The sequence below is a fragment of the Chlorocebus sabaeus genome, chromosome 4 (assembly GCF_047675955.1).
Source record: "Chlorocebus sabaeus isolate Y175 chromosome 4, mChlSab1.0.hap1, whole genome shotgun sequence".
In the NCBI taxonomy this organism is placed as follows: domain Eukaryota; kingdom Metazoa; phylum Chordata; class Mammalia; order Primates; family Cercopithecidae; genus Chlorocebus; species Chlorocebus sabaeus.
In genome coordinates, this window is record NC_132907.1 from 6,152,079 (window position 1) to 6,178,488 (window position 26,410).

General features: G+C 38.5%; 1 protein-coding gene across 11 annotated transcripts in view; it reads right to left on the reverse strand.

Moving 5' to 3' along the window:
• Positions 1–26,410, reverse strand: part of ADGRV1 (adhesion G protein-coupled receptor V1) — a 584,631-nt gene that overhangs the window by 70,682 nt on the left and 487,539 nt on the right. For all 11 annotated transcript variants that reach the window (XM_073014617.1, XM_007978103.3, XM_073014615.1 and 8 more), the window contains one exon: positions 22,004–22,161. In XM_073014617.1, coding sequence (XP_072870718.1) covers positions 22,004–22,161 — 158 coding nt within the window. The remainder of the gene's footprint in view (positions 1–22,003; positions 22,162–26,410) is intronic.

The window sequence follows — 26,410 nt, forward strand, 5'->3', positions numbered from 1 at the left end:
GGTGTTGTATTATCTGTTTTCTTTGTAACTGCAGCCTTGGCTTTACTGCTGTGCACCAGTGACAACAATAATGGCTTTATTATGGAAATCACACTCTATTTACATGAAGCTGAAATTTATTCTGTGTTTACAAACTTCCAAAGTACTTGTTTTAATTTTACCTCACTGACCTTCTGATTCTAACAATTTGGAATGTGCTACTTAAACAAACCTATCAATGTAAAACATAGAACACAACTGTGAAATAATGTGGATTTAAGGTATCAGCCAAGTGCTGTGGTTCATGCCTGTAATTCCAGCACTTTGGGAGGCCGAGGTGGGGGGATCACCTGAGGTCAGGAGTTTCAGACCAGCCTGGTCAATGTGGCGAAATCCTATCTCTATTAAAAATACAAAAAATAGCCGGGCATGGGGGCTACTCAGGAGGCTGAGGCAGGAGCATCACATGAACCTGGGAGGTGGAGGTTGCAGTGAGCCGAGATAGCACCATTACATTCCAGTCTGGGCAACAAGAGTGAAACTCCATTTCAAAAAAAAAAAAAAAAATTAAATGAAAAGGTATTAATGGATCTATTTCCAACAGTGGGCACACATTATTTTTAAATTAGAAAAGAAAGATAAATTGAAACAAAAGAGTATCAAAGAACTTTATTTCTAAAACACAGGTCTTTATTCTGAAATTCACACTTAGAGACAAGGATGTTTCCGTGATCTGAAGATTTTCTTGGTGAGAAAATATTGGTGTCCTCGAGGTTTCCTAACAAGGATTAACAGCAATTCCGCAGCGGTCAGCCACCACTGTTCTCAGCAAATAAACTGAGGGTCATACAGGAAGACAATAAGGCACATATTTCATAGCACTGCCAAATCATCATGAGGACACTGTGCATGGGAGAGTGAACAACAGAGTTAAAGACTGGGGTCAGCCTGGGCAACATGGCAAAACCCTGTCTTTACAAATAATACAAAAATTTAGCCAAGTGTGGAGATGCATGCGTGTAGTCTCAGCCACTCAGGAGGCTGAGGTAGAAGGCTCTCTTGAGCCTGGAAGGTGGAGGTTTCAGTGAGCTAACTGTGCCACTGCACTCCAGTCTGGATGACAGAGTGAGACCCCGTGTAAAAAAAAAAAAAAAAAAAAAAAAGACTGGGTTTGCAAATTGTTCAAGAAAACACCCTCCACCTCATTTGGATAGCTGGCATTCCTAATCCTTGGCCACTAGTTCTATACTCAGATCTAATTTTAGAATTTCCTTTTCTCTTCAGCAGTTCTCCAACACATTTCCAAAATAGCTCTTGAAAACCCATTCGGATAATAAGAAACTCACTCTAGGTCCTTTGGCCTCTATCTCCAGATACGGTTGCAAATACTTATTGCAGCAGGCTAGACTGTATCAATACTTATTATGTGCCAGGTTCTTCATTTTATTACGATATCCTTCCTAAATTCATAATCTCCAATGTTACCTTCCTCCAAGCACATTAGGGCCAACTCTTTCTGAATTTGTATCTTCACTTCTCTTAAGCTCCAGGCCTGGAGATCCCCAAACCACTTCAAACAGAGTTCCTCCACGACTGAATTTAGTATTCCTCTTCTCATCACACTTTTTCCTCCGTCTGAGTACTGGTATCACCATTCACACCGATTTACCCTGATGCCGCATTTTCCTTCCTACGGTGCTTCAAATCAGTCGACATATTTTATCTACTAATTTGCTCTGAAATTTGTCCTCTACAATCCTTCCTAGAACATTGTCCTTCCTGAGGACTTCATCTCTTTTAGTGAGCCTATTTTGACAGATTTGTAGGTAGAGCTGTCTGTTCCAATTCACCCCTCCTACTCCTATTATGGCCAGATAAACATCTGTTGTTTTTTTTTTTTTACATAGATGGAGTCTCACTGTGTTGCCCAGGCTGGAGTGCAGTGGCATGATCTTTGCTCACTGCAACATCTGCCTCCCGGGTTTAAGCAATTCTCCTGCTTCAGACTCCCGAGTAGCTGGGATTATAGATGCCCACCACCACGCCCAGCTAATTCTTGTATTTTTAGTAGAGATGGGGTTTTACTATGTTGGCCAAGCTGGTCTCAAACTCCTGACCTCAGGTGATCCGCCCACCTCAGCCTCCCAAAGGGTTGGGATTATAGGCATGAGCTACTGTGCCCAGCCCAGAGAAACATCTTTTAAAAAAGTATGGCTGGGTGCAGTGGGTCATGCCTATAGTCTCAGCACTTTCGAAGGCTGAGGCTGGCCGATCACTGGAGGCTAGGAGCTCGAGACCATCTTGGTCAACATGGCGAAACGCCACCTCTACTAAAAATACAAAAATTAGCTGGGCATGGTGGTGCATGCCTGTAATCCCAGCTATTTGGGTGGCTGAGGCAGGATAATTGCTTGAACCTAGGAGGTTGAGGTTGCAGCGAGCAGAGATCGTGCCACTGCACTCCAGCCTGGGTGACAGAGTGATAGTCAAAAAAAAAGTTATGTATGTATGTATGCATACATGTATGTATACATAAAAGTGCATGTTTACATGTATTTTCATATATGATCATGCCATTAAAAGGCTAAAAATCCTTCAACTGCCTCCCATATCATAAAAGATAAACCTCACCACCAGTTCCTGCCTACTTCCCAGTGAATGCTCTCTAGTCTTCCAGGCACCCTGACCACACTGTATTTCTTCATGCGTGTAGCTCTTTGTCATTACTTGTTACGTGTCTATCTCTTTCATTAGAGGTTATTAAGTGCACTAACTCAGTCTATCTTATTTATCTTTATATTCCCAGTGCCTAGCACATGGTCTGGCATAAGCAAGTCACTTAATGTTTGTTCAATAAAAGAATTGTTGATGTGACTTGTCGGTATGACCCTGCTTTTTATTTTTACTGCTGCTCTTTTCATCTGAAAGCTTGAATTTCTCTTTAGAGAAGCCCTGGACTTTGAAAGTACAAGAATGAAGAGAATGCATTTCAGGGAAAAGTTAATTTGCTTTGCAGCAGTAGGTCTAAGGTACACTAGTCCTTTAAGATATGATCCATGGAGGAAAATAACTGCTCTGAGGAAATATTCTGAATGGGGATGAGCGTGAGGGATAGATAGATCTGCATCCGGCTTCCAATTCTATCACTTTTGAGCCTGTTGAGTGGGTCTCAGCCAAACTCCTTAACTTCTCTGTGCCATAATTCCTGATAAAAAAGTAAAGGATAATTGTGGAAATTTTAATAATTCATGGATCAATTTGTAAGTATTAGTTAAGGCTGATAGGTCAAATTCCATGTTCCTATTGAACAGCTATTGTGCTAAGCGCTGGAAGTAAAGAGATGAGCCAAGGCAGAGGCAGCCTCTACCTGTGTGGATCTGCATTCCAGAGAGGGAAACCGTGCACCCAAGGCACTCAGCATAAGGCTGGGCATCAGGCACATGTTCAATAAGCATCAACTACTATTACCCTGATTCTCACCACCATCATGAGTTTAGTGACGTTAGGGAAAGAGCACATAGCTATAGATACCCTGCAATTGTTGCTTGTTTTGTTCTGATGTGGGTAGTATTTTTCAAAGAGCTACCATGGCCCTATTTAATTGGCTTCATCTCTCGTCTTCTACAGTTTTTCCAACTTTATTTTTTTACTCCACCTCTAAATTTCCCTCCATTCCCATTACCTTGCTGCTTCTCATCTTGTCTCATTCTATTTCTTCCTTTGTAGATTTGAAGTTCTAAAATATCACATAGTAAATATGTGATAAACATGTTTAAGATTTTTATATATATACACCAGAATCTCCCATACGTGTTTGGCTATAGAACCCTTCTGTTTATCCTGATGTAATCATGTGTAAGTCTAGACTCAGGATTGTTTTCAACATGCAGACTCAAAGTTCTATCACATTCAAACTGTCACTAAAAACTTCCTGACTAACCAACTAAAAATGGACCTCTTGGGCTGGGCATGCTGGCTTACACCTGTAATCCCACCACTCTGGGAGGCTGAGGCAGGTGGATCACCTGAAGTCAGGAGTTTGAGACCAGCTTGGACAACATGGTGAAACTCCATCTCTACTAAAAAATACAAAAATTAGCCAGGCATGGTGGCAGGCGCCTGTAATCCCAGCTATTCGGGAGGCTGAGGCAGAGGAATCGCTTGAACCTGGGAGGCAGAGGTTACAGTGAGCCAATATTGTACCATTGAACTCCAGCCTGGGCAACAGAGCAAGACTCTGTCTCAAAAAAAAAAAAAAAAAAAAAAAAAGACCTCTCCGCATCTTCTATTTTCCCTCCCACTCTCTCTTTTCTGACTTAGTTTTTTCATAGCACTTACTGACATCTAACTCACTATATGATTTATGTGATGGTTAATTTTGTGGGTCAACTTGACTGGACTAAAGGAAGCCCAGATATCTGATTAGACATTATTTCCAAGTGTGTCTGTGAGGGTGTTTCCAAAAGAGATTTGCATGTGAATTTGCAGACTGGGTAAGCAGATGGCCGTCCCTGATGTCAGTGGGCATCACCCAACACCTTGAGGGCCTCAAAAGAACCACAAAGGTGGAGGAAGGTTAGCTTCACCTATCTTCTGCTTGACTGCTTGAACTGGAACATTCCTTCTTCCACCCTTAGCATTCCTGGTTTTCAGGCCTTCAAACTCAAACTGAAATCTACACCATTCACCTCTGCCTCTCAGGCCTTTGAAATATACGACCAGCTTCTTCAGTCTCCAATCTGCCAGTGATCTCTTGTTGGTTCTGTTTCTATGGAGAATCCTAACACAATTTACATATTTGTTTATTGCTTAATACTCTCCTAGAATGTGAGCTCACAAAAGCAATGAGATAATTCTCAAGCACTAGTTTAATGAATTTAAAAAAACAATTTCTGATTCTAGTTTAATAAATTTAAAAAAAGACCTTATGGGACTGGCTAAGAAGATATACTACAGTTAAAAGTAAAATTGACAAGAAATTGTACCCCCACTATCCCCTTCACTCTTTATTTAAAGAGTAGGGAAGGTGCAGAGAGAAATGTGGATGTCACAGCAGTGAGAGAATTGCTTTTGGGCTCCAGGGGCTTGATAAAAAATTGGAGTTTGTGGCTTGTAAACAAAGCTGCCTATGAGTAATATTTCCATAGAGACACTTCAATGGGATTGTTTCTTAATGGGAGGGAAAAAGAGGGGGAAGGAGAAAAAGTGTGATGGAAGCATTAAATGCTTCCCAGAAACAATCCACCTTATCTAAGATTTCCATAGACATATGTCAGTTCCAGGGTCACTGATGAGTCAAATTTACTGTACAATATTGACTTTCAAACTCTGACCACAAACCGCAGTGAGAAATGCATTTTACATGTGAACTACACAATCTTTAAAGAAACCTTTTATGAAACCCAAGTTAATGTATGACACACTTTGATCTATTCTATTTGATTCGATTCGATTCGATCTGATCCGATCCGATCCTATCCACTCTACTCTATCCCATCCCATCCCATTCCTCTACTATCCCATCCACTCTACTCTCTCCCTTGCCATCTCATTCCATGTAAAATATGTTGGCAGTGGGACTCATCAATGTACTGTGTGACCCACAATTTTTAAACTTTTGCCTCAGAAGGTAATTTAAGTAGCTTGTCCTTTAGAGGTAAAGGTAGGAACAGTAAACATAACCATAGTGGAGGCTTCCACCGACTACCTTCTGATATGGATTTACCCTGACCCTTACTGATATGTGAAGGATACAAGCATGATATGGAAAGATCTGTGCAGGTGACATACTGGATCTGCAGGCAGAGAAGTGAATCAGTATTGGCCTAGAGTATATTTTCCAGGGGTAAAGAGGAGAATGCAAGCAAATTCTCAGTGGAGTCTCAAGGTTTTCTGGGAACTTAAAATGCAGTACTTTGTCAACAGCTGACTTAGGGCTCTCCTGGATGCTAAAAGACAGTCAGTCCAGTGTCAGGTTTACTTTGAATGTGATTTATTGGGGTTGAAAAAAAATGGTTCAAACCTAGAATTATGGTCTTGCCTTGCAAAAGCTATATATAATTTTCAATTTGCAGGCTATAATTTCGAATCTAAGGAGAATAACCAAGTTAGATGAGACCCACACAGACCTTGCAAGAACTATTATTAGAGTAATTCTATTTGAACCATGTACTTCGAAAGTGCCAGATAATATTCTGCTGAGGGGGGATCAAATAGATCTGTGATTCTTAAGGAAAAGGTTAAGTGCTCTGTTTTCTTTTAGTGAAGAAAAAAATTATTGAAACTATGGGAAAAGGAATTATCATTTGGATTTACAGCTATCTTAGTTAATTTTCTACACATTTCATAAATGTTTCATAAGGTAGAATTATGAAAACAAGTTCTTAGAAGATTAGAGTTCTAAAACAAATATGAAGTCAGCCAACTAATGACTGAAGACTGGCTTAACCTAGTTTTCTAACTACATTACTGGTTACTCAGCCATTAAGGAGCTCAAGACGCAGCTACAGGCATGCTCAGGCAGCTAACAGCAATTTTCCAACACACTTAACTTTTGTAATACAATGAAAATGTACAATGCATCTTTAAACCTGCCTATGTCTGTATTTTGAATCTGACTAGATGGTCTCCTAATTTTTGGACATTAGATGACTATGTATTTGGCCATGAATAGCCAGTTATCTTTTATAGATAGTTTGATAAGACATCAGTTAGCACTCATTAAGAGTTAATAGGCTCAAATTCAATGCTGAAATCTTGAGTCAGAAATGGCATGATGTCTCAGGAAAATTAACTCTAAAGATAACCCTAATTGTGCAAGAAGATATTTGAATGAGTTATCATAAATGTCAGTTCCCAGAACTGTTTTCTGGTAGACCCTCAATCTGGATAAATGCCAGCATACCTCAAAGCTGCCTTTGTTTTTTTAATTTGGTTCTCCAACCATCACACACAAAACTGTAACACAAATTTAAAATTTGATTAAATTGTTTTACTTCCCTTGCCATATCACTATTCTAAAAAGTCGACTTGAGTTAAATCCTTTGATTCTCTTATCAATGTGATTAACTGCATCTCTTTTCCCAACAGCTATCAGATTATCAGGGCATTGTCTGGTCTTAGAAATAATAGTATTTCCCAACAGCTGTAGGTATATTAGTTACTCTCTGTTGTTAAATAATTATATTTTTAATTAAGCAAATGGATATATAACTCATGCAGAGCTGTTTTTTACCCATTTAAACAATGGTACAATAGCCACAGGTGTGGCAGGGATTTTAATGCATAAGGGAGTGAACTAATATTTTATTGCTCATTCTTACTAGCAACATTGGACCAAGCCCTTACAGAAAAAAAGGGAAACAGTGGTGTTCAGAAAAAAAGGCAATTCCCAGATTGAATGCCATATATATACTCTAGGGAGAAAGAGGCTGTCTAATACTTGTATATTAGTGATCAAAGTGATTTGATCAAAGTGATTTGTGCCTAGTGTTAGACTATTAAATTTTATTTCTGTGTTTGTCTGTCAGTATTACATGTAGACCTTACTTTTTGTGATATTTTAACTCCAGGGTTTTTTTTTTTTCTCCTTTTAAAATGTAGACTTTAAATTGTTAATGGTTAAACTGGTTCACAGGTGTGTCTGATATTATTAGCAAATGTATGGTTGATGTTATAGCTTCTTTTTGCCCCAGGCTCACAACTATATGCTTCCATTTTTTCTTTTTAAGAAAAGGAGCATTAGAATCTTATTTAACTCTGGATACTATGAGTTTGACATTAATAGTTTAAGACTAATAAATGAGCAGCCATACAGTTTTTTGGTCACTATGCTTCCTAAGCCTCCAAAATGGAGCTATTTCCACTATTCAATTTCATCTTTAATAAGCTAGGCAGATCCTGCTAACTTCTTGTTTTGTTTCCATTCACTTATTTTTTTACCTGGTGGAGTCTGTCCAGTGACAAAGTTTGTGAAAGATGTTTGTAAAAAAACCTTTTTTTCACGGTAGCAAAGCAGCTTTAATATAACCAGGGATTAAATATTTATTTGCAAATACTCTAGCATTGGGGGAAAAAGATGGGGAGAAAGAAATCACATGTCTCGGAGATTGTATAATTAAATGAGTATAAGAATCAGAAAAAGATCTCTTTTGAATATGAGCCCTCCGCCTATTAAATGTTAAAAGATGCACTGAGGTTAAAAAATATGACTGGGTGGAATTTATTCACCAAAAAAGGCAGAATAGTACAGTGATTACAAGCATGGACTCTGGAACCAGTATACTTGAGGGCCTTCACTAGCTGTGTGACCTTGTATTAGTTACCTAACTGCTCTGAGGCTCAATTTTCTCATCTGTAAATTGAATATACTAGGTCTCCCAAATAAGGTTTTGTGGATTGTGAGGATTTAGTGGTTGAAAAGTAGAACACTATGAACAGTTCCAGATAAACTTTGGCTGCTGTTTGTTATTCAAGAAATACATTTCTTTAGCACTAAAATGTATTAGATAAAAGGTGATAGATAAAAAGTTCAATTATATTTGGATCTTCTCTCAAAGATTATATACATTCACTTTGGGAAGCAGAGGCAGGTGGATCACCTCAGGTCAGGAGCGCAAGACCAGCCTGGCCAACATGGTGAAACCCCATCTCTACCATTTAAAAAAAAAAAACACTATCCAGGCATGGTGGTGCATGCCTGTAGTCCCAGCTACTTGGGAGGCTGAGGCAGGAGAATTGCTTGAACTCAGGAGGCGGAGGTTGCCGTGAGCCAAGATCAAGTTGAGTGTACTGTACTCCAGCCTGGGTGACAGAGTGAGACTCCGTCTCAAAAAACAAAAAACAAAACAAATAAAAGACTATATATTTGTAAATATTACACACATTTGTATATACCCTATAAGAAAAGGTAGGAGATAAGTATTATAAGAGAGATTTATAAAAGTTACATAAAAGTTCAGGGAAAACAAGACGTTCTTCCTATTGATTATTATCAGGGAACTCTGGGGGAAGAAGAAGGAATTTTGGCTGGGCTATGAAGATGGGCCATATTTGAACATCCAAATATTGAGGCAAAGGCAGTGAGAGCAGCATAAAGAGAGGCAAAAAGCAAATGCATAAATTAGTGTAGGTTGTTCCTTTTGGCTGCTGTTAAAGGTCCATGAAGGTGAGTAACAAAACGTTTGTAGCATTAGGTCACGAAGGAATACTGAAGGCCAGGTTAAACAATACATAATTACTTTACAGAGAAATGGACAGCCATTTTAAATTTTGGAGAAGAGGTGTGGCATATTCACATAGCTTAAACTCATAGGAAAGAAAATAGGTTGGTGGAGAGAATGCTAGAGGCAGGGATACCAGTTAGGGAAGGATTAATGTGGTCTCAGTAATGAAGGCCTGAGGTAGGGGAATGGCATAGGAGTGGCCCCCACAATGTAATGAAGGGGTAGGCGCAGAAATGTAGAGATAGAATCTCTAGTAGTACCCTCAAATCAGAAAAGAGTAGGAGAGTTTAAAAATATATAAATTGTGGAACTTCATCACCAGAGATTCTAATTTAGTAAGTCTCACTATAGTGAGACCCATCAAACCATAATTTCTGAAAGCATAAGTAATTCTGATGATCAGTTAGTTTTGACAGCCACTGATCTGAGAGTATGACTATGAAGTGAAAGAAATTACCCTAGCTTTCAGGTTAGGAAAATCAGAAAAAGTATCAAGAGGAAGAAGAAAAGAAAGGAGTGAAAGAGTAACACTGAGATCAGAGCAATTAGGATAAGGCAGAGGAGCAAAGTTGATGACAATATCTGTACATCTTGAGAACAAGCTATCAGAGAGAAACCCAAGCAAATGTATCCCAAGACATTTGAAAATGTGAGCTTATATATGGAGAGAGAAGTTAGGCTCAAGTTAATAGATTTGAACACTATCACTATGACATAAAAAATGCAAAGGCAATCCCTGGAATATACATAAACTTCAGAGTTTTCAGGCATAAGAAGAAAGGGTTATGTCCTGGGAGTTAGCAGGAAAATACTTGTAAAAAGAATAGGGTGTCGTGAAAACCAAGAGAGATGGACTTTTCAAGGAAGGCTGGTTATCAGTAGTGATTTCTACAGAAGAACTGAAAGATAACGCAGATGAGAACAGTGGTCAGTGGATTTGGTGCCCAAAGTCATGAGTGATGAATTAAAGAGAATAAGCAAGGTGCTCTGAAGGCTTAACGGTGAACAGAAGGTGATGAGAACAGGCAACTTGTATGAACTACTTTTCTAGAGTAGTTGTTGGTAAAAGAAAGAAGAGAGGCAGGGCAGTAATTTGATAAAGCAGCAGCATTATGAGTAAGCTCTTCCAGGCAGTGTAAAGTGATACATATTTCTACGTGGACAAGAAAGACCTACAGGAGAGAGAAACATTTAAGGTGTGAGGCAGTTGTGGAAAATTCAATGAAACAAGTTCCAAGAGTAGGAAAAACATATGAAAGACACAATTGGGAGAGCTGGCTTTGGTGAGAATGAGCCACTTACTTTCTCATCTAAGATGAAATGAAAAATGGTGAAGAAGAGAGATGGCAAAGAGAAATGATCAGAGAACATAAGGAAAGTTGTGTGAGGTAACACCATGTTGTTTTCATGTCTTGACTAGACAGTGAGGACAGAATGTATAAAACACAGACTTCAGGGTAGTAGAATCTGTTTCAAAGATCGCTTAAGACTTATCAATTAAAAATAATCCAAAGGATGTCTCAGAAGCAGAGATGGCTTAGTTAAGAGTACTTATAATAAATTAGTATCCATTACACAGTAGTACTAATTGGCTGATAAAAGAGAACTGTGTGGCAAAGAGCGGGTTGGTGATTGGCAAAATTTCTTTTTTTTCTATGTGTGTGTGTGTGTGTGTGTGTGTGTGTGTGTATATATATATTTTTAAAGACCAAGTCTCACTCTGTCACCCAGGCTGGAGTGCAGTGGCACAATCTCGGCTCACTGCAAGGTCCACCTCCTGGGTTCACACCATTTTCCTGCCCCAGCCTCCCAAGTAGCTAGGACTACAGGCGCCCGCCACCACGCCCAGCTAAGTTTTTGTATTTTTAGTAGAGACGGGATTCCACCATGTTAGCCAGGATGGTCTCGATCTCCTGACCTCGTGATCCACCCACCTCAGCCTCCTAAAGTGCTGGGACTACAGGCATGAGCCACCGCGCCCGGCCTATATATATATATTTTTAATTGTACTTTAAGTTCTAAGGCACACGTGCACAACGTGCAGGTTTGTTACATAGGTATACGTGTGCCTACTCTTGGAACTTGTTTCATTGAATTTTCCACAACTGCTTCACATCTTAAATATTTCTCTCTCCTGTAGGTCTTTCTTGTCCATCTAGAAATGTGTATCATACTGTAAAAATGTCACTTTCTTCTATTCACTTGAGTTTTATACTATGTAAACTGTTGAGTATAGCATTATGATCATGGGTATTGTGCTAACCGTTCATTTTTAAAGAAATTTATGATGCAATTGCTAATTCCCCAAATTACCTTTCCCTACTTCCTGTTTCTGTAGTACTAGTACACCCATTTTCCTTTATTTCCGGATCTCCTCTTTAATAATGTACCAGTTGATTCGTGTAACTACAGTATGATCATACAAAGGATTGTGGACTATGTATTTCCTTAAAGAACTGTGTAGGCACTGAATCATAAATTAGAGGTAACTTTAAATAATGAAAATAACAACAAATAATACATGGAAAAAGTTGCAAATCAAGAATGGAAATACAGGTAAGAACTTGGGAGAGAGAACCATAGTGTGTTACAGTATCACCATGTTGATACCAACTGAGATGGCTCATAGACCAGCTCAAGAGAGAAACAGTGCTTTCAATGCCATACTTATTCCAAGATAAAACAGCCTCAAGAGACTAATTTTTCTGCTCTCTAGTCAAGTTTTATATATACTCATTCTGAATAAAATCCTGGAGAGAAACATTTTAAAAAATCAGTAACTGTATTTTCATTAGCCAAGAGTTGAATGGAAAACTTTAGTCATCCATTTTTTAAAAAGTGCTCTTAAGTAAAAAAATTAAAAAAATTAGCTGGGCATGGTAGCATGTGTTTATAGTCCTGGCTACTTGGGAGCCCAAGGTGGGAGTATCTCTTGAGCCCAGGAGATTGAAGCTGCAGGGAGCTATGATTGTGCCATGGCACTCCATCCTGGGCAATACAGTAAGACTCGGTCTCAGAAAAAAATAGGATCTGCCAGGAAAATTAAAATTTATTATTAATTTGGAGAACAATGGCAAGAAAATGGATAGGAAACTTACTTAGCCTGAGTACAAAACTGATAAACAATGGGAATGTTCCATTAATTCTCTGGTTCAAACATCGTATGGCATGGCAGTGATATGCACATGTCAACAAGAGATGCCAGCCACATTAAGGACGCACCTAAACAACAACATCACTTTGATACTCTTAGACATTGGTATCACGTTATCGTATCTACCGTGTGTATCACGTTATCGTATCTAACGTGTGTATCACGTTAACGTATCTTCCACTAACACCCTACTGAAGCTTATTTATCACGGGTATCAAGAGGGAAATGAGTTTCAATTCTATTCCATCTCCTCTCTCATCACCATAAGTGATGAACTCAGCAAGCAAGAGTGAATTTAGCTGTGTTATTTAAGTTGAGTTTTGTCAGAAGTCGTATCACTTTTAGGTGGCAGCACTAGTTAAGTATGGTTAGGACATTAAAGACTATGTGGAGAAGTAGTGAATATTTGTTTTATTTTTAAAATTTTTAATTAATTTTTGAGATGGAGTTTCATCTTGTTGCTCAGGCTGGAGTGCAATGGGGTGATCTCAGCTCACTGCAATCTCCACCTCCCCGGTTCAAGACATTCTCCTGCCTCAGCCACCAGAGTAGCTGGGAATACAGGCATCTGCCACCATGGCCAGGCTGGTCTCAAACTCGTAACCTCAGATGATCCACCTGCCTCGGCCTCTGAAAGTGCTGGGATTACAGGTGTGAGTCACCATGCCCAGCTCCTGAATTTTTCCTTTTATTCTATAGTCTAATGATTGTCATTGGATGATTTTATGACATGGTCAATTTTGCTTTTCAGAATGCTTCAGTGTGGAATGGGAATAGATGAGAACTGAGCAATATCAGTCTCAAGACAGCTGTAATAGTCTAAGGATGAGATGATGGGAGACATCACCAAGCTGCTACAGACCGAATTGTTTCCTCCATCCCCCAAATTTGTATGTTGAAGTCCGAATTCCCAATGCAATGGTATTTGGAAATGGGGCCTTCAGGAGGTGATAATCTCATGAAGGTGGAGCCCCCATGATGGAATTAGTGTCCTTATAAGAAGAGACATGAGAGGGTTCTCTCTCACCCAAGAGAGGAGACAGTAAAATATCCATGCAAGCCTCGCCAGGACCTGAATCAGCTGATGCCTTGATCTTGGACTTTCAGTCTCTGGAACTGTGACAAATAAATGTCTGTTGCTTAGGACACCCAGTCTATGGTATTTTGTATGGCAGCCTGAGCGAATACAACAGGCAAAGTCATGAAGAAAGGGAGGGGAACATTTGAGAGATACCGGTGAAGTATACAGGAGAAAGGAGTTATATGTCTGACTGTATTCTGCACCAATTACATATTGAAAGGGTTCCTATACTAATAAAAATACTAACACATATTGAGTGCTTAGTATGTTTCAGGGACTATACTAAATATTTATATGAATTAAAATTTTATCTTTCACACAACCCTACAAAATTAAATAATGTTATTATACTTGCATTATATATGAGAATAGTGAGGAAAACTAGGGATGTTTTGGTACACCATAAAGAGGGGCAATCTTTCTTGGAAATCAGAAGATTAAGTAGAAGATGAAGGATTAATTTTCCAACCCTGATAGCTTCAAGTTTTTTTTTTTTTTTTTTTTTTTGCAGGGTGGGGTGGAGCTGGGTGTGAAGTCTAATACTACTTTTATGAAATTAGAGTTCTTTAAGTTTAATATTTAATGTTTACATGTCACTATTACCAAGAAGAGTTTTGAAAACAAAATGGTAAGGGCAAAAGTATTGGTGTTAACAACAATGGCAGCTCTGGAGAGCCTGTGAATCAACCTGTGATTCTAATCCCACAATTTAACAGCTTTGTAAATGTGAAAGCATTTCTAAGCCTCTCATTTCCTTGATTTTCTTGTCTGACTAGAGGAAATCATACCTGCTTCATAGGCTTCATGTAAAAATTGAGATAAAATGTTTGATAGCAAACTAGGTTGACTATAGTTAACAACATGTACTGTATATTTCAAAACAGCTAGAAGAGATAACTTGAAATGTCCCCAACACATTGAAATGATAAATATTCAAGGTGATGGACATCCCAAGTACCCTGACATGATCATTACACATTCTATGTGTGTCACAGAATATCACATGTACCCCATAAATATGTACAGATATTATGTACATAAGTATATATTAAATTGAGATAATAATATACGTGAAATTCTTAACACAGTGCCTGATGAATGGTGAATGGTGAATCTTAATGGGTGGCAGTGATGATGATGACAACAACCATGATGTGGATCACCAAGGTACAAAGGGAGATGCGCACCTGCCACTTACATGCAGTGCCAGCCCTTTACTCTTTCTCTCACCCCCGTCCCATATCCATGCTCTATGCCCTCTGTCCACCTAGAAAAAAGATGTCAATTAAACGTAATAGTTTAGTACTGAAATAGCCTGAGCTGGGGATTACCTTTGTCCTCATCCATCTTCAATTGAGACTGGTAAAAGGCAGTTCACTAACGTAAGAAATCCAGGAAACCTGAGTTCTAGAAAGGTCCAGGTCTGCCACAAGTGGTCAGCCCCTTTTCCTTTTTGGCGACACGTGTAAATCAGGGGTGTTAACAGAAATTTAAGCCTTCTCTCCACAGTATGATTTTCCTTTTTACTTTTCATGTCGATATGTAAAGCCTTAGGAAACTCCTGATGTTATTGTTCTAGGAGTTTTTCATGAGCAATATCAAATCCCAAGTGTTTTCAGAAACAATAATGAAGAAGACAAACGCTGAATGACTACACATCATCTTCTAGGCAGAGAGATTTCCGATATGAAACTTTGAGGAATGAGGTAAAAAACCTAAGCAGAGAATGGGTATCCATATGTATATGTTTTTAATATGTGGGATTTCCCCCACCACTATTGGCAAAATGTGGGAAGAGTGAACTGTGCTTCACAAAGATTTTTTCAAGATTAAGTGGGAGTGTCTGCTCATGGTCGAGCGAGAAGCTAGGGTTTTCCTTAGGCCCCAAGGCATTGTTTTTTTAAAATGTTATTTTCAGAAATGGAACTGGGAGTAGACTTCAAACAGGCATCTAACTGCCAAGGACATGTGAAACCTGTTATATTGGTCATTCTGGATCCTATTCAAGTACGTACTGTTACTGGGTAAGATCACTTTTACTTTAGTTTAGCAGAAGCCCCAATTCTGCTTCAGGAAAAAAAAATCATATCATGTTTTTCCATTTTTATTTATAAATCCTGAAGGTTTCTGCAAGCAGTAACATTTAAAAGGACAATGACATACTTACAAGTTTGATGTGAGAATAATGAGGATATTGAAACACCAGAATGTTTCAGCTATTGATTGCTTCATAATAAGCTAGCACCAAACTTGGTGACTTAAAATAATGTACTATTTCTCCCAATTCTGCAATCTGGGATAGGCAGATTTTCAACTCTGTGTAGTGTCCATTGGGGATGGAACCTACAAGAAGTCTTCTTCACTCACATGTCCATTTCCAGAATCAGAGTTGGTTTGCCTGACACAACCGGAGGCTGGCTGATCCTGCCTTTGCACATGTCTGCTCCACATGGCCAGTTTGGGGTTTCTACCACCGTGGTGGTCTCTGGGTAATTGAACTTAGTTGGTGGCTGGCTTCCAAGAGGAAGGAATCCAAAACTGACATTCATCTTAAAGTCTAGGCCCATTATGAAAAAGCACCACTTCCATCACATTACATTGGTCTAAGCAAGTCCAAAGCCAGCCCAGATGTAAAAGGATGAGAAGCAGTCTCCATCCTTTGATGTGAGGAGTAGCACCTACATAAAAGGAGAAAAGCAACTGATGGCAGCCATCTTTGGAGACTGCAACACAGTTTATTTACCAGGAGCTCTTTCCTTTCCCTCTTTTTCCTTTGGATTTCATTTCCTTTGAACTCTACTTGAAATTTTAAAAATGACAAGAGTAAAAAAGGCATTCAACTTTAGGATGTAAGGCATGAGCATTTACAATATTCACTATAAAAAGTTTTCAATAATTTTTATAATAATAAAAAAATACTGATTTATATTACTATTGTTGTTCACTCTAAGGTTGAAGAAATGGAAGCATTCATCCTCAAATAAGGCTCCCATGTAAGAGATGTGGCCATTACAGTACCAGGAGATTCTAAATGTCTCAGGTTCACATTACATGACTAGCTGGATCAAGCCACGTTTCCATTTTCATATATCATATTGAAACCTATGTGTGGGATTTTTAGAAGAAAGGGATTTGTAATCATCTACTTCCTTTGTTGATTGAAATGAATTTTCCTCTCCTGATCTATGAATCATTCCTCATATAAGAACTGAATCATGAATCAGAAAGGAGTCAGTAAATTCTAAGGAGCCTAAAAAGAGAGACAAGCTTATCATTGACAGAGATCAAAACCAAGCCCGAAAATTACAGGCTTTGTTTAAAATGCTGTTTGAGACACTGAAATTTAGTTCAGGGACATACCTTTATCAAAACTCATTCTCACTGCACATCCACCCACTGAAGAGAGAAGGAGGCAAGTGATTCTCATTAGGAGTCACTGACCTTCAACAATTTGGTCCATGGCAGTCAATGGGCCACAAAAAGCCAAGTTGTCCTGTCCCAGGCCATGCTCAGGGAGGGAAGGGGTTGACGGTGGGCATCTATAGCACTGAGTGTATTCCATTTATGAGGTGCTTATTTTTTCTTCTCCCCATTCCTTTGGGTTTCACTGAGTTTATCTGAACTCTGTTTGAAATGAAGGGATGTTGGGAACAAAAAAGTCATTCAAAATACACGGTGTAAGGGATGGTTACTTGTATTCATTACAACCAGTGAACAAATGTGATGCAAAGTTGCGCCTGTGGTCAGGCACATCTAATCCACAAAGAGAGTGATTAGCTTGGAGCTCAGTTCTACAGAAATCACGGAAGATTTTGAGCCCAGCAAGACGTCCTGTGTCTACCTGCTTCTGGACCCCAGAATATATCAGGTCTATGGTTTTGGCCTATTCTACCAGTACATTTGGTGTTTCTGCTTGATTTCTGTTCTATAGAGATGTTCATGGTACTTTTAACATTCTTTTGTTATATATTATTCTTTGGCTATTCTGTATATAGAGTAAGGCAGAGGGCAAAACGTGAATTTATAGTATCATCTTAACTGGATGTTTAACAGGTTAGCACAAGAGAATTTTAGCAAAAAGATTCACAGAGAGTGTCAACTGCTCCGTGGTAGAGTAAATAGAAGAAATACCTCATGTAAATGACGAGTTGATAGGTGCAGTAAACCAACATGGCACATGTATACCTATGTAACAAACCTGCACGTTGTGCACATGTACCCTAGAACTTAAAGTATAATTACAAAAAAAGAAAAGAATTATCTGGAAAAGAAAAAAAAGAAATTTTGAATTTGAGTTAAGTGGAGCATATTCAAGTAGAGGTGAGTTATAGTATGTTGAAAATAAAAACACAAAAGATCAGGTTGGGAGCAAAGCTGAACATGAGTTTTGGGAATTATAGAGTTTTGGAACTGGGAATTTAATTGAATTGGGAATTATAGAGAATTTGGGATTATATAACTTTAAAAAATATTTCTTACAAAAATAGTCCTAATAATAATAACTTTTGAGGAATATTTACAAACAGATCAGAGAATTAAATCATTTAATTTCTACTTTGATAATATTACAGTTTCTCTCCTTCTTAATGCTATCTTTAGCTTGGGTATCCATTTTTACAATTATAGAATTTTGTGGTACATTGATGGTTATTAATTTATTCATTTAATTAATAAATATTAATTATGCTCCTGCTATCCACTGAGCACTCTGTAAGGCCCTGGGGATACAGAGATGAATACTAAATGGTTCCTGCCCTCAAGGAATTAATAATTTTTTAAGGAAATCCACCAACCACACACACCAAAACAAATGACCACTCCATTCTAAGATAAGTGCTACAATGACTAAAGGGACAAGTACTTTAAAGGCATAGAAAAGGAAATGAGTAATTCTTATTTGGCGTGATTCTGTAAAGAGGCAATTCCTAAAGCTTCACAAAAGAGGGAGAATATTGAAAGTTTCTAGAATTTCTGTAAAGAAGTAAAGGGATGTCTAGGAGAATTAACTTGTGATTGTCAAGCACATCACCGTTGCTTAGATTCTGAAGTTATTTTGGAAAGCTTTGTAGAGCTAATAAAGAATACGGGAGGGTGATAAGCCCCTTGCACCGGTCTCTCACTCATCTACATTTTCCCATATCACTTACTGAGCACGTGGGTTTTATCAACTAATGGGGAGGAGCTCAAAGTAGAGATTTCTTTACATGAGCAAAGATGGCAATGTCAGACAAATTTAGGAAAAAGTAAATAGATTGGCATGCCAGAATGCAGGATAATAGTAACCAATTTGGGAATGGAAACATGGTCCCGGGTTGGACTGTGGAAACTCTTGTAAGCTAAAGGGACTGGACTTTTTTGGGGGACAACGAGAGAAACCTTGACTGAAAAGCTGGAGAATGAGGAAATCCACTTTATATTTTAAAAATGTAGACATCTGAGATAATGAAATGGAGAATAAAAAGAGTAGAACCAGAGATATTAATCAGAAAACTGCGGCAAAAGTCCAACTATAATGACTATTAGAATGAATTGCCATAGGAATAGGGGAATTAGAAATATTATACTTTTTTATTTGTAACACAACAATAGGGCAATGCTTCTATTCACATTTTATGTAAGAGACGGTTCCCTTGTTAAGATACAACTGTGCTGGAACTTTTGCCTTATATTCAATGCCTGAGGGCTATCTTTTTCTGATAATCAGGGTACTGTTTTATCTACTATATCAGTAATGAAGCATATTCAAGAGGTGCATGGGGTGATTTAGGCATTCAAAGAATTAACTCACTATGTTAGGCCCCTATCTTATGTTAGCATTATTGAAAACATGCAAGCACTGGCACTTTTACATTACATATAAAACAACAAATCTTGTCACTTAGAGGAAAAAACAAACGACCATTCTCCCCCAAAAAGAATGTACATTTTAATAAGATGAATCCCAAGTTGATTAAAAGCATAGCTTCTGAAATGGGACCTAATTAAACTAAAGAGCTCCTGCATAGCAAAAGAAACTATCAACAGAGTAAATAGGCAACCTACAGAATGGGAGAAAATTTTTGCAAACTATGTATCTCACAATGGTCTAATATTCAGAATCTTTGAGGAACCTAAACAAATTAACAGGCAACCCAAACAAGACCATTAAAAAGTGGGCAAAATACATGAACAGACACTTTTCAAAAGAAGACATACGTGCCACGAAGAAGCCAACAAGCATATGAAAATGCTCAACATTGCTAATCATTAGAGAAATGCAAATCAAAACCACAATGAGATACCACTTCACACCAGTCGGAATGGCTATCATTAAAAAGTTAAAAAATAACAGATGCTGGCAAGGCTGTAGAGAAAAGGGAATGCTTATACATTGCTGGTAGGAATGTAAATTAGTTCAGCCATTGTGAAATGCAGCTTGGCTATTTCTCAAAGAACTCAAAGCAGAATTACTACTCGACCCAGCAATCCCATTATTGGGCATGTACCCAAAGGAATAGAAGTTGTTCTACCATGAAGACACATGCACACATGTTAATCACAGCACTATTCACAACAGCAAAGACATGAAATCAACCTAAATACCCATCAGTGGCAGACTGGATAAAGACAATGTACATATACACCATGGAATACTATGCAGCCATAAAAAGCTGAGATCATCTCCTTTGCAGCAACACAGATGGAGCTGGAGGCTGTTATCCTAAGTGAACTAACAGAGGAACAGAAAACCAAATACCACATGTTCTCACTTATAAGTGGGAGTAAATATTGAGTACATATAGACACAAAGATGGGACTAAGAGACACTGGGGCCTACTTGAGGGTACAGGGAAAGAGGAGGGTGAGGACTGAAAAATTACCTATTGGATATTATGTGTATTACCTGGGTGGTGAAATAATCTGTACATCAAACCCCCATGAGGTGACATGCAATTTATCTACACAATAAACATGCACATGTACCCCTCAACCTAAAATAAATGTAAAAAGAAAGAAGTTAAATTTTTTAAAAAAGTAATTTAAAAAAAAGAGTATTAAAACTGAAAAAAACAAGCATAGCTTCTAGATAAGTTCTGTGTCCCATGAAAAAGTAGAATTTATACATTGAATATTTTTTATTAAAGGAGTCAAAATTAATCATAACCTTAAACAATATTCCTCGGCTGGGCATGGTGGCTCACGCCTGTAATCCTAGCACTTTGGGAGGCCGAAGCAGGTGGATCGCCTGACCTCAGGAGTTCAAGACCAGTCTGGGCAATGTGGTGAAACCCCATCTCTACTGAAAATACAAAAGTTAGCCAGGCGTGGTGGCACATGCCTGTAGTCCCAGCTACTCAGGTGGCTGAGGAAGGAGCATTGCTTGAATCTTATAGGCAGAGGCTGCCATGAGCCAAGATCGTGCCACTGCACTACAGGCTGGGTGACAGAGTGAGACCCTGTCTCAGAAAAAAACAAACAAACAAAAAAAAATTCTGCCAACACAAGGATTGCATGCTAAATGAGAAAGAATAGAAAAGAGCTGGCTAGATACTGCTATCCTACAAACTATCCCACAACGTAATACAAATGAGTGTCTTTTCTTTATACTACAAGGAAAATCCTTTTGCATATTAACTGATCAAGTTCAGGAACTAGAACTGTATTACATTAGAGTGACACCTTGTAGCTACTGAGCCCCTAATAATGTATTAGACACTAGTCTAGAGACATCATATATGCTACTTGCTTAAACTTTGACAAGCACTTAAAATGTGAAGAATTCCTCTAAGACTGTCATTCATTTGACTTTAGACTTGTAAAACTTTAGAAAAAAGGAGACTTCTCTTCCTCACTGGCCCAAGAGGGATCCTCTACTCCCAGTTCTTAAGCTGCTCCCTAATATCCCAGTCACGCACATAACATTTTACAGAGCATTTTCTGTATGCAGGTGTGTGCCTATTGCTTCTAGTTAAGAAAATTCCTGAGGGCCTGTAATCTAAAAACAATAATTAAAAGAATCAGATCATAAAAACCTCTGTTAGGTATGATTCAAAGGGAAAAAATGGGCTGCAGTGAAAGCCAATTTGAACTCGAAAGACTTGCATTCTTAAGTAACCAGACATGTGTAGCCACTTATGTAGCTGTCTGATTACATGTTTTTAAACATCTGTCAGCACAACCAGACCTCCGCATGCACACTCATGAGCACTGTGGATGTTTGTTCGACTGTGCAGAAGTCTCAGAATCGGAGAGAAATGAACAGATTTCACAGGGAGAACACAAGTCATTATTGCTTCACTTAAGGCAGGCTTGGGAAGTGGCTCCCAAGGCTGTGACTCATTTACTTGGCTATCAATATCTTAAGGACAAAATTGGAACGAGCAATAAAACCTACAGAGCCCTGGAGAAAGAGAGACATCAGAGGTACCAAGAAGCAGGAGAAACTGGAGAGCTATAGCTTAACTTGTGGCTTCAGAGCTGAAAGCTGAGCTGAACTTCCCTCTTCTTGATAAAAAAAATGCAGTGATATTTTCCCACCATTAAAGCGTTTCAATCTCCAAAGTACAAATATAGTTCCTTTCAAACCTGCAGCATTTGTCCTTCCTCTGAAGACATCGTCATATGCTTTCCACTGTGGCTTCACCTGGTAGGCATGGATGAACACCACGAACACCACCACAAGGCACATCGAAGGAACAAGAGCTGCAGTGAACAAAGCAGCATAGACGTTTGGAATAAAACACCTGGAAGAGAAATGAGAAGAGGTAACTCAGACAGTTTCAGGGCAGATATTTCTAAATTCAGAATGTATCACATCACTACTTTATACTAGCTCTTTGTATCTGGATGCTGGCAACGTCAGATTTTTGGTTTGCCAAACTTAAGTTTTGTTTGAGTACAACATCCGATTAAATCTAACCCACTGCTTCACACAGTAGGTTCCCCGGAACATTAACCTCGTGTAAAGTTCAGAAAGCTGCAAAAAAAGGTTATGGCCAAATAAATTTGAGAGATGCACACTACATACATCTCACAGAAGTTAAGGGTACATATCTGTTCATTTTTAAAAAGCCACAGAAAGTCATGGAGTCAAGAGATCTGGGCTCTGAAATCAGGCTATTGAATCCAGCACCACATCTTAAAAAAAAAAGTCACTTTAGATACATTTTTTAACTTCTCTGAACTCTCATCTTTAAAATAAAGATTACAGGTGGGGTGCAGTGGCTCATCCCTGTAATCCCAGCACTTTGGGAGGCTGAGGCTGGCAGATCCCCTGAGATCAAGAGTTTGAGACTAGCCTGGCCAACATGGTAAAACCCTGTCTCTAATAAAAATACAAAAAAATTAGCTGGGCGTGGTGGCAGGTGCCTGTAGTCCCAGCTACTTGGGAGGTTGAGGAAGAATTGCTTGAACCTGGGAGGCGGAGGTGAGGTTGCAGTGATCCAAGATCATGCCACTGCACTCCAGCCTGGGTGACAGAGTGAGACTCCATCTAAAAAAATAATAATAAAATAAAAATAAATAAATAAATAAAATAAGGATTATAATAGTATTCGCAACAAAAGTTAGTTGTCAAGATTAACTGAAATAATTCACATAAAGCATTTAGTAAATTTGGTTTAACCCATCATTTCTAGACTTCAACGAAAATTAAACCCTTCTCCTTTTTGACACACACATGCACACACAGATACACAGACATATGGTCATGCTACAGGACTAATGTGCCCTGGAACACACTTTGGGAATCACTGATCTAGTCATGCCCAGCTTATGTTTCAAATTAGTTGGTGGATTCCAGGGAGAGTTCCAGGTTCCTTTCTATTTCCTTCCTCTATTTAACCTCAAAAGAAGAATGCCATCAGGATTTATGGCCATGGGGCTGATGACAAAGTCACTGTGTCCTGTCAATGACTGATCATGTCAGAGGGACTTCTCTTGACCTCTTTGGCCCCTCATGGTAAAAGGTCACAGACGCCATTGCTGTTCCTGCATGGGAGGAGGCCAAGCCACCTGCTCTCTTCCCTCTACCCCCTCTCCCTTCTCTCCCTTTCTGCTCTTTCCTTCCTTCCCTCTCTCTCCATTTGAAGTTTTCTTCCTGGGAGGAGTTTTCTTCCTAACAGAGGAAATAAAGGATGAAGGATCATGTCACAATTAGGGAGCTAATAACAAAGCATGGGTTTGCCTTGCTTTTCCAGCCCCAGCATCCCTTGGGAACCATAAGAGAGAAGGTATTGTTTAAAGGCAAATCTGAGGATTCCCAGGGCTCCACTCTTGTCATCTCCACAATCTTGTTTTTTGAGTGACTGACAGTTTTCTTATTCCTAAACTATACATTTCCCCAAGAGCCATCTATTCTCTCTTGAAAATGAAGATAATTTATCCATTTAGAAGCTACACTGCACAATTATATTTATTATTACCAGAGTTTAGATAGGACAACGGGGTCCAAGGCAAACTTAGATTATTTATTTATTTATTTTGGTAACACTGAAATTATCAGCAAAATGGTTTTAGAGATGTAACTAGAAATTTTTACTTATGGAACACAACATCCACTTGTGCTTTGCATAAATCTTGCATGAAAATCTCAAAATGGAGGAATGTTAAACAGGTTCTCAATATCTAAAACTGCTTCTGAAGTATTCTTATAAGGGATATACCTCCAAGTTGCAAGACTATACTTTTAATTACAAGAAACTTTAATAGTAAGAAGTGTCTCTTTTAAAGTATTTCCCCCACTTTCTCTATTTTTCAAAAATAAAATATCTATAAACTTAGATTATAATACAGCCATAAATACTAGACTTTGAAGAAAACTCAAGGGGAAACACACATAGCCTGTTTAGAAGGAATCCAAAATATAAGTAACCAGGGAAACACTCATTCTTCTGCTTTGGGAAAATAGTGCTTTAATGTTTTTTTAAATAATTTCAACTTTTATTTTAGATTCTGGGAATCCATGTGCAAGTCTGTTACATGAGTATATTTCATGATGCTAAAGTTTGGGATATGAATGACCCCATCACCCACACAGTGAGCGAAATATCCAAGTTAGTTTTGTAATCCTTGCCCCACTCCATCCCTTCCCCATCTATCAATTGTTGCCATCTTTATGTCCAAGAGTACCCAATGCTTAGCTTCCACTTATAAGTGAAAACACGTGGTATTTGTTTTTTTTGTTCCTGCGTTAATTTGTCTAGAATAATGGCCTCCAGCTCCATCCATGCTGTTGCAAAGGACACGATTTCCCGTTTTTTTGTTATGGCTACATAGTATTCTATGGTTTATATGTACCACATTTTCTTCATCCAACCCACCATTGTTGGGCACCTGGATTGATTTCATGTCTTTGCTATTGTGAATAGCGCTATGATGAACATGCAAGTACATGTGTCTTTTTTGATAAATGATTTATTTTCATTTGGATACATGTCCAGTAATGGGATTGCTGGGACAAATAGTTACATTCTAAGTTCTTTGAGAAATCTTCAAACTGCTTTCGATAGGGTCTGAACTAATTTATATTCACACCAATAGTGTACATGCATTCACTTTTCTCCACCACCTTGCCAATATCTCGTTTTTTGACTTTTTAATAATGACCATTCTGACAGGTATGAAATGGTGTTTCATTGTGGTTTTGATTTGCATTTCCCTGATGATTGATGATGTTGAGCATTTTATCATATGTTTGTTGGCTGCTTGTAATTCTTTTGAGAAGTATCTGTTCGTGTTTTTTGTCTACATTTTAGTGGAGTTGTTTTTTGCTTGTTCAATTGTATAAGTTCCTCATACATTGTGGATATCAGACCTTTGTCAGATGCATGGTTTGTGAATATTTTCTCCCATTTTGTAAGTTGTCTGTTTACTCTGTTGATACTTGTCAATTTTTGTTTTTGTTGCAATTGCTTTTGGGGTCATAGTCATGAAATCTCCATGGACATTGTGCCAGGGCCTATGTCCAGAATGATATTTCCTAGGTTTTCTTTGGGGAGTTTTATAGTTTTAGGTTATACAGTTAAGTCTTTAATCCAACCCGAGTTAATTTTTGTATATGGTGTAAGGTAGGGGTCCAATTCCAATCTTTTCGATATGGTGAGCCAGTTATCCCAGCACCATTTATTGAATAGAGAGTTCTTTCCCTGTCATTTGTTCTTGTCAGCTTTGCAGAAGATCAGATGTTTGTAGGTGTGTGGCCTTATTTTTCCGTTTTCTAACTTATTCCATTGGTCTATGTGTCTGTTTTTGTATCAGTACCATGCTGTTTTGGTTACTACAGACTTTTAGTGTAGTTTAAAGCCAGGTAATGTGATGCCTCTAGCTTTGTTCATTTTGCTTAGGATTTCTTTGGCTTTCAGGCTATTTTTGTGTTTCATATGAATTTCAGAATAGCTTTTTTCTAATTCTATGAAAAATGATGTTGGTAGTTCGATAGGAATAACATTGAATCTGTAGATTGCTTTGGGTAGTATGGCCATTTGAACAATATTGAGTCTTCTAATCCACCAGCTGGAATGCTTTTCCATTTGTTTGTGTCATGTATTATTTCTTTCAGCAGTGTTTTGTAGTTCTCCTTGTAGAGATGTTTCATGTCCTTGGCCAGATGTATTCCTAGGTATTTTATTTTTTTGTGTCTGTGAGTGCCTCAATTTTATATCAAAAAGAAATATATTATTAAAGGCCTAAGATACTATTTCTTTTTTGTTTGTTTGTTTTTTGAGACGGAGTCTCGCTCTGTCACCCAGGCTGGAGGGCAGTGGTGCAATCTTGGCTCACTGTAAGCTCTGCCTCCCAGGTTCACACCATTCTCCTGCCTCAACTTCCTGACTGGCTGGGACTACAGGCACCACCACCATGCCCAGCTTCTTTTTTTTTTTTTTTTTTTTTTTTTTTAAGTAGAGATGGGGTTTCACCATGTTAGCCAGGATGGTCTCGATCTCCTGACCTTGTGATCCACCTGCCTTGGCCTCCCAAGGTGCTGGGATTACA